This window comes from Psammomys obesus, unplaced genomic scaffold, assembly GCF_907164565.1.
Source record: "Psammomys obesus unplaced genomic scaffold, mPsaObe1.curated_primary_1811, whole genome shotgun sequence".
Taxonomy (NCBI): Eukaryota; Metazoa; Chordata; class Mammalia; order Rodentia; family Muridae; genus Psammomys; species Psammomys obesus.
The window spans coordinates 2,612,739-2,622,288 of NW_026596466.1; the positions used below are offsets into that span (position 1 = coordinate 2,612,739).

The window sequence follows — 9,550 nt, forward strand, 5'->3', positions numbered from 1 at the left end:
TGTTGAAGCAGGTGTGGCCTTGTTAAGGTAGGTGTGGCTTTGTTGAAGTGGGTGTGGCTTTGTTGAAATAGGTGTGGCAAAGTAGTTGTGGCCTTGATGAAGTAGGTGTGGCCTTGATGAAGTAGTTGTGGCCTTGATGAAGTAGGTGTGGCTTTGTTGAAGTGGGTGTGGCCTTGTTGAAGTAGGTGTGGCTTTGTTAAAGTAGTTGTGGCTTTATTGAAGTAGGTGTGGCCTTGTTGAAGCAGGTGTGGCCTTGATGAAGTAGGTGTGGCTTTGTTGAAGTGGGTGTGGCCTTGTTGACATAGGTGTGGCTTTGTTAAAGTAGTTGTGGCCTTGTTGAAGTAGGTGTGGCTTTGTTAAAGTAGTTTTGTTGAAGTAGGTGTGGCTTTGTTGAAGTGGGTGTGACCTTGTTGGAAGACTGGGAGTGGCTTTGAGGTCTTCAACCGCTCAAGGCAAGCCCAGTGTGTCTCCTTCTCCCTGCTGCCTTTGTATCTGGATGGAGATCTCAGCTACCTCTCCAGCACCATATCTGCCCGCGTGCTGCCATGCTTCCCACTGTGCTGATAATGGACTAAACCTCTGGAACTGCAGCAAGCTCCAGTTACATGCTTTCTTTTTATGAAACTTGCTGTGCTCATGGTGCGTCTTCACAACAATAGAGCACTGACCAGGACATGGGGTGTGTGAGAAACCCCCCCCAGCAAACAGCGGTGCCCTCTGCTCAGGGAACACCATCGTGCTCATCCCTTACCCCAGCCCTAAGATTTAGAAGTAGGACTTGATGTCCAATGAACAGGCTTGTAGCATCTGCTCTGTCTGTGTGGGGGAAGGACTGATGGGCCCCAAGAAGGCCATGACTATGAATTTGTATAGTGAGGCTGTTTCCTTCTGGTTGGACATGACCATCATCATGTTTGAGTAGCTACAATGAAGCATATGAGACATCTTGAAAGTGAGCATTCTCTCTCATGGCGGGAGCTGGAGAGTTCACAACAGTCATGAGCTCTCCTGGGCTCCTCAGGTGGGCCCCTGTGTCCTGATATTATTTAGAAGGCAGCTAGTTGACTGGGGGTGGGATTCCGCAGGTGTGAGGCTATCTGAGTGTCATCTGTGCTCATGGAACGAACCCCAATAAACTCACTGGTTCACGTGTTGATTTAGATGGAGAGCCAACTTGACAGGGCCTCGAATCACCCAGGAGACAAACCTAGCTGTGAGAGTTTCTACGTTAGGTTGAGAAGACCCAGCCTCACTGTGGGTGACACCATGCCATGGCTGGGGAGAAAGCACGCCGGGCCCAGCGTCCACCTCCCTCTGCTTCCTGACACTCCTGCTGCCATGCCTTCCCACCGTGACGGACTGTGCCCCCTCAGACTGTGAGCCAAATAACCCCTGCTAAGTTGCCCTCTCGGGCATTTTCACAGCGATGAGAGAAGGAATGCAGTCCATCGCCTGACTGGAACCTGTCTAGGGCTCTGTGGGTTCCCCCCTATCCGTGTGAGCAGACGTGCTTCCATCTCCCAGGAAAAGCTGTGCAACCTCATCTACAGTGGGCTCTCTGCCATCGGCTCTGCACATCGCTGGGTGGCCGTGAAACCAAAACGAGAGGAGGAGTCAGAAGGCTCACGAAGCAACTACCTCGGCCGCTGCTTGGAAGCAAACGTGGCACTGACCTCTGATTCCGACCCGTCCACCGACTTCTCCTTCAGGTTCACACCCTCGGTCAGCACGGCGCCGTTGTACTTGTTGCAGAGGTCCTCGTCGGAGTAGTGCAGACCTCCGGGGCTTGGTCGGGGTGGGGACCTAAAAAACGGTGATGCCACAGGTTACTCTGGACAAAGGACGCTCCCCCGGGGATGGGGCTCCAGCAAGCATGCTGTCTGGCCTTGCTCCCATGGGAATAGGAGGATAACACTCCAGTGGCTACCAGCATTGGCTATCTGTGATTCCACAGCCTGCAGGCTTCAGGTACCGTGCAAGGCCGGGGCACCAGGGACAAACTGTCCTGACCAAGAGAATCTCTCAACAAGAAGGGCACGTGAGGTCTGGGCCAGCAGGAGGTGCAGGGCTCATGGAACTCTGGGAGACATGGCAGGCTGGAGTACACAGCCAGGGCTTAGGACAAATCTGGCTGCGGCCCAGGACACAAAGCTGGGCCCCCAGGGCAAGGAGGCTTTGAGGCATTAGCTCTTACTCATTGACAGAACCCTCAGCTCAATCACCACTCCCTGTACTAGCCAAGATGTAACCGTAGGCAGAGCAGAGACTGTCTGGTTTGTAACTGTGGGCTAGGGATGACTGTGACGCAGAAAGGGTGGGGCTGTCATTTCCATTCGTCACCATCACATGACCACATGACATTGTATGAAGGAGGCCATCTTGGCCAGCTGGAGATAGAACATGAAGCAAAGCCGCCCCTTTTGTGTGTATTGTGTATGTGTGCACATATACATATCTGTATATCTGCATGTACACGCATGCGTTTGGAGGTCACACGTTGATGTCAAGTGTTTTCCTCAGTAGTTCTCCACTTTGTTTATGAGGCACGGTCTCTCCCTGAACCTACAGCTCACTGATTCAGCTACTCTTAAAACAAAGCTCAAACTGTTTTAAGTAAGTTTGTCATTTCTTGTTGGTCTTCCTCCGAAGCTGTCCTCAGTGGCATGCAGACCTCTGGTGAAAAATGAGGCAGACCAGAAAGGCACTCCTGCTGGCTTTGCAGGAAGAGACACATGCCCTGAGTGCCCTCAGGGAGCAGGGGGCAGGGGGTAGACCCCACTCAGTGGCAGGAAGAACCCGCCCTAAGTCATGGGGGCCACACAGATGCAGTCTACCAAGAACTGGAGGGAGCTGGAAGAGAATTCTTCCAAGAGCCCATCAGAAGCCTGGTAACAGGAGGAATATAGCCATGGGCGGCCCTTTCAGGTGACCTGTGAGATGCATGTTTTTATGCTTATTTGTCACACGGCAATGGGAAACAAACACACCCTTCACTTTACAACTTTCTGTCTTGTTTTTTATTATTAAAAACATATTTTTGTGTTTATTATGTGCACGTGTCTGCATGTGTGTGTGTGTGCACGCACGTACGAACATACGGAAGCCTTCGGGAGTCTTCCTCCCTTGCTGTCACTGCCTGTACTGAGCTAAGGCCTCTCAGCTGAACGCAGAGCTCACCGATAAGGCTAGTCTGGCTGGCTAGCTTGCTCCAGGGGTCCCCTGACTCTGCCTCCAGAGACCTGGAGCTGCAGGTAGGCCACCGTTCTGCCCGGCACTAACATGGTTTCTGGGGAGCACCTAAATCCAGTCTTCCTGCTTTCCTGACAGCTGCTCTACTGCTCAGCCATCTCTCCGGCTCCCCTGGTCTGTTCGCTTTTTTAGATGGAGAAATCTTAACTGCGGACGAACCGTTAAATGAGTACGGATGCAGCACACCTTTTTTGTCCTGTGGTGTTCAGGGGTCCCTGCGACTGTGGAATCTGTATGGTCAGTATCTGTGGATGGGGTGGGCAGGACATCCCAGACACCTGGCATTCAGTGGCTCGGCACAGCCTCCTACCTGGTTCCGTTCTTTTTGGAGAAGGTGCTCTTGACATTGAGGTGGCGGCTGTTGAGCTCCAAGGCGGCAAACCCTCCGTTGTCCAGGGTCACCGACTCTTCCATGTTGGAGATGCCTTTACCTAGAGCCGAAGGGGAGAAGCCAGCAGAGTCTTAGTTAGGAGTTTGCTGCAGTGACACCGGGGAGGGTCAGCCAACACCACAAGCTCCTGAGTTCCTGTCACAATGTGACCCCCCCAGAACCATATGGCATCAGCCTCAGCTGGAGAGGCAGCCGGAGCTGAGCTGGGAAGCAAAGCTACGGCTCTGCACTGCAATGCCAGAGCCAAACAGCAATACTAGCATCGCAGTGTTTATCATGCCTGCTGCCAAAAGGCCAGTATCCTTGCCAACATTTCATGAAAATGTGCTCAGGATGCATACCCTTATTAATAGTCAGGGAAGTCAAATGTTTCACAAATAACACACTTAAAAAGCTCACAAGCATGTAACAGAATTGGAGGCAAAAAAAAAACCACCCTTGTGTGGGTAATATAGGTAAAGAAAGAGCTTCCTTTAGCGGTGATAAAGATGTCCCAGATGGATGGTGGAATGGCTGCACGTGGCTCTGCATTAACCGCTGGACTGTAGGCTTTTAAGTGTGCACCTGTGACGGTTAAACTTTAAAAGTTATTTCATTTATTTGGTGTGTTCCTGTGGGTGTGTATGCCACAGCACCTGTGTGGAGGTCAGAGGACAACATTCAGGAGCTGAGTCTCCTCCTACCAGCCAGGTCCTGGGGATTAAACACAGGTCTTCAGGCTTGGCAGCAGGTGCCTTTACCCGCTGAGCCATCTCTCCAGCCCTATGTGATGGTTCAGTTCTGATGGACAATTTGTTGGAATTCAGAATTGCACAGGAGATAAACCTCTGGTAATGCCTGCGGAGGGTTTCCCACATTAGGCTAACACTTACTCAGCTCCTGGGTTATAGACATGGGCATTGCCATGCCTTAGATTTTTACATGGGTGCTGGGGATTTGAACTTAGAACTTTGTGCTTGCGCAGCAGGCACTCTTACTCACTGAGCCCCCACCTGGAAGGCCTGTGCTGGCACAGGTGCTTGGTATTCAGATTCTGTCTTCTACCTTTGCAGTGTAGGCTGAGAGAGTCTTTCAGGGTGAGGATTTTATCCGGCATGCTCCCAGCTATCCTGCTGCCCCAGGACAGGTCACACACCCTGCCCGCCCAAGACCCGGTAAGGTGTGTGATCACTTTGAGAGGGTTCCCTGCAATGGGCACCTTGCCCCTTCATGCGGCAGGATGCTGAGATGGAGAAGCCTGTAGACCCTGTGCAGTAAATCGCTGGTACGTTTATCTCTGCTCAGGGATGTGGTGTGATGGATGCTGGGCGGGTGAGAACAAAGTGAGAGGGGCTAGCAAGCTCTTGCCAGGAGACAACCAAGAACACGAAAAGGCTCAAGTGCCCCCAAGTCACCTTCTGGGAGACAAGCCCCCCCCCTCAGGCTTCAATTATGCTGAATTAACTCCCTAGGGGAGGCTTGGTGCTGGAAGCAGCAGTCTGATGTGTCTTTTCTAGTCTGTTTTCCAGATGGAGGAGGGAATGTGTGTACACGCACACACACGCGCACACACACGGAGACTTTATGCTGTTCTGTAACCGCATTAACTCACTAAAATGGCATGTCATTCATACACTGTAAATCCCACGGGAATAAAATCTGATTTACGAACACTTGTTAGAAGTGAATTTACGCGGAAAAGAAAAAAGGATAAACCCTTTCTTTTCAGGGATGGATCGCTAACGTTCTGGCAATTTAGGCATTCCATCTTATTAACCTCTCTGGCACAAGGATCTGCGGTTTCAATGGCCGGGAGGGGTCCCTGGGGTCCTGCTTTTGTGCTCCCCAGCAATCCACCTGTCTCCACCTCCTCACCTTGGGGATTACAAGCTCTGTAGCATCAAGCCTAGCTTTTTTCTGTGTGAGTGCTGGGGATCCGACTCTTTTCTTCACGTCCACATGGTCAGTTCCTTATCAACTGAGTCACTTCCCTGTCCCTGTTCTGTTCTCTGGCTCAGCCATAGCTTTGATAACCACAGCAAGCGGGGGCCTGGGGGGAGCAGAAGGCCACAGACGTCCAGCTGTTCTGTGGTTATGGTGAGAAGCGGTCTTGCTGGTGGTTACGGGGCTTTTAAAAACTGAGGACAATAAAAAGCATTAACCTGAAGGGTGTGCAATGAGCCCTCTCATCTCCGGGAGCCACCGCCTCTGCGCAGGTGCAGAGCATCCATGAGGGTGAATCTCACACCGCTCTCTCTGCTCCTCTCCCCAGAGATGCGACCACAGCTGTGCCCTCAAGAGGCATGCTTCCGCTTTGCTTTCTCCTGACCTCTGTGCCTAAGAAGGCACGCCACATGCGCGTTCCCTTGCCTGGCTTCCCTGCCTCCCCCCCCCCCCCCCCCCCCCCATGTTCATCTCTCTAACGATGGTGATCCGTTCAGAAGCGCACATGGGCTGTTGGAGCACTGGCTCAAGGCTGAGCGTGGAGCCCTGCCGGAGCGACCCTCAGAGGGGTCAGAGCTGGAGTAGGCTGTGTGGAGGGAATGGAAAGTGTGGTCCAGGCTCAAGCACACGAGAAAGGCTACACTATAGGAGCATTCCCATCACGCTCGGGAGCTACCCTACATTCCCGAGGTGCGCCAGCTCATCCCACCCTCTTGTCAGAAATGATTCTCTACTGGCTTAACTCTCTTCCTTTCTAGCCTTGTTTTAACCAGGAGCATATAAGAGCAATGGGGTGTGGGAAGGAAGATTCGGGGAGCCCAGCAACTCCAATGCAGTGGCCAAGACGAATGGCTAATACAAGAGGCAGAAACTGTATCATTGGGCCTGAAGCTCTTCTTTTGCTTTGGTAGTGCTGGGGATGGGTGAGTACTCTACCACTGAGCCACACCCCAGCCCCTCACTGGCAGGTGCTCTACCACTGAAGCATTCATTTCCCTAATATTTACGCACTGTTAAAGGAGATCCTGGCAGATTCAGCAGAGAAAGCAAATGTCAGCTCTCATGCCCAAATGCCAGCTCACTGTGGAGAGACAGAGAGAGATGTCACACCTGTGCCGCAGTTCTTGTACTTCTTGCTTTGCCCGTGCAGGACCAGTGCGAAGACCACCAGGAGGACAAGGAGGAGGCTGGAGAGTGCCATCACCAGTAGGAACCACCACTCCTCATAGAACGGGGCTTCGGCTTGTGCTGTGGGAAAGACCACATGAGATGAGGCTCAGCGGTGGCAGCAGCCAGCATCTCCCCAGAACCTGGCAGCGGGGAAGAGAAGCAGTTGTGGTGGCTCCCACAGCTCCGCAAATACTCTCTGGGACTCCCAGAAGCTCCACAGCAGGTTTGGGAATCTACCCTTAGGAGTTTTTCTGCCTTCTCTAGAGTCAAGTTTGGGGATCTGTTGACTTTCAACTTGGCAGGATCTAGAATCACTGGGTGCCATCATGGGTTATCAGGTTGGTCAGGTTACGTGATGTTAACTATGGGTGGTGGCTGGGGCCCTAGGCTATATGTGGTGGCTTGAATAAAATAGGCCCCTACAGGCCCACGGGGAGAGGAGGTGTGGCCTTGTTGCCTCCAGTGAGTGTGTCACCGTGGGGGGCGGACTTTGAGGTCTCAGGTGCTCAAGCCAGGCCCAGTGTCTCACCGTCTCTTCCTCACCGTCTGCAGCCTGCAGATCCAGACGTAGAACTCTCAGCTACCTCTGCAGCACCATGTCTGCCTGCGTGCCACCATGCTTCCATGGCAATGATGGTAGTGGACTCAACTTCTGAACTGTAAGCCAGCCCCAATTAAACGTTTTCCCTTGATAAGAGTTGCTGTGGTCATGGTGTCTCTTCACAGCAATAAAGCCCTAACTAAGACACTATATGAGTGAGGAAAGGGAGCTGAGTGTATATTCGTTGCATTCTGCTTCCTGGTTGTGACCAGCTGCCTCAAGCTCTGCTTCCTTGACTTCTCCACCATGACAAACTGTATGTGAGCCAGAGCAAACTGTTTCTCCCTTAAGTTGCTTTCGTCAGGGTACTGTATCATGGCAACAGGAAGAGAAACTAAGACAGCATGGATGTATACCAGACCATCCTCTCCCTGCCCTTACCTACGAGAACAACCTCCATGCCCCTGTAATCCCAGCCTCCTAGAAACACTGACTTAGAGGGTGGCCCTGCTTGCCCGTCCCCGGCTCAACCTTCCCTCAAGCGATGCTTTGTTTTTTGCTTCGTAACACCTGTTCTCTCCATGGCAATCCGGTTCCAACCATCTTCCTCTTTTTCTCCTGCCTCCTCACACCCATCTTTTGACAGTGTCACTGGAGAAGCCCGCCCAGGTAGAACTACCAAGCCCTCCCCGTATCTCCTCTACTGGTTCCCATTGGTGATGAACGAGGGCTCTGGATTTGAGATGTATGGGCTCAGATGCCTCCTGGGCATCTATAGCTAACCTGCTGGTTTCCTCTACTTCAGGAGCCCCTGAAGTCTGGAGCTGTGAGCTGTTTATTTTACGTCTGTAGCAAAACTGAGCTGGACTGCATACATTCTTCCTGTCTGAACTTGCCTTTGAGACATCTATTCAAAAATGGTTCATGGAAAAGCTGCTCTGGCAAAGGGTGCGTGTCTTCCTTCCTGCTTATTCTATTCTGTTCACTAAGAGAGGAAAATGGGGAAGATGTCTTCTCCACAGGAGCCGGACAGCCCAAAGCCCCACTCCTGCCTTTCAGGGGTCTCCCTGTGTGGGAGCTGGTTAAATGGCTCAGAGGGCCCTGGGGGAGGAGCCTCTTACAGGCAGAGCTGGGGGTCTGCCTCCAGCTGCCCAAACCTGCAGAAAACACATCCACTTTCACATTAAGTATCCCACTGGCTGGATCACGAATGAGCGCATGCTGGGAATAAAGGGGAAATTGGCTCTGGATAATAGTACACCACAGGGTTTCTCGGGCGATGACAGTGTTTTGAATCCAAAGGATGTAAGTGGGGTGTCTGGCTGTGCATTCAGTATCCCATGGAGCAAGTGCTGTGACTCTCCCGCTGGCCGCCCAGGAGTACTGGCCTGTTCTTCCACTTGGCAGGGAGAACAGCTGTCCTGGGGGAGTTCTCGCCCCGGGGCTCGGGTCCTGATGCGAGGCCAGTGGGTGATGGTGGCTAGCATTTCTGGATTGAGTCATGAATTGGCTGCAGTGCAAATGGCAGCCACGGCTGGTTTGGACGCTGTGGTAGCTGGGAAGCATTCGTTGCTGATGCCCCATGGTGGAGACGCCATGGGCGTGTGCGTGTACATGGGCACGAGTGTGTGTGTGTGTGTGTGTGTGTGTGTGTGTGTGTGTTGGGCAGAGGCCAACCTCATGTGTCATCCTCACAAACACCACTCACCTCCTTTTAGACAGGGTCCCTCTCTGCCCCGGAGCTCACTGATCAGGCCCCAAGGATCCTTCCTCTGCCTCTGCAGAGCTGAGACTTTGAGTGCATGCCACCATGCCTGGTCTTTTGTTGTGGGTCCTGATACAGCCTGGTTTGGAAATCCCTGTCTGTTCAGGGTCCTCACCAGTGGCTGAGTGTCTGGGGTTCGGCTGGAGAAAAGCAGGCCCAGGGAGTTGTTGCATAGAATGGACTGTCTACACTGTGGCCCCTGCTGCAGTCTCCTCCTCCACCTACCCAGAGGGCACGCCAGCCCCTCAGCACCTACCCTCTCCTCTCACAGATGGGTGGGTGCCTCTGCTTTATACGTCTGTCTTTTGAAAAAATGACATCAGGCTGGAGAGGTGGCTCAGCCATTAAGAGCACTGTCTAAACTTCAGAGGTCCTGAGTTCAATTCCCAGCACCCACATGATGGCTCACAGCCATCTGTGCCCTCTACTGCCCCCTTCTGGCCTGCAGGTGCAATGCTGATAGAACACACACACACACACACACACACACACACACACACACACACACACA

At 52.6% G+C, this 9,550-nt stretch overlaps 1 protein-coding gene across 1 annotated transcript in view; it reads right to left on the minus strand.

Moving 5' to 3' along the window:
- LOC129670104 (protein sidekick-1-like) overlaps window positions 1–9,550 on the minus strand; it is a gene marked incomplete at its 5' end in the record, with an annotated part of 897,806 nt that overhangs the window by 14,716 nt on the left and 873,540 nt on the right. Inside the window, 3 exons of the mRNA XM_055598542.1 lie at window positions 1,674–1,803; window positions 3,560–3,680; window positions 6,674–6,811. Coding sequence (XP_055454517.1) covers window positions 1,674–1,803; window positions 3,560–3,680; window positions 6,674–6,811 — 389 coding nt within the window. The remainder of the gene's footprint in view (window positions 1–1,673; window positions 1,804–3,559; window positions 3,681–6,673; window positions 6,812–9,550) is intronic.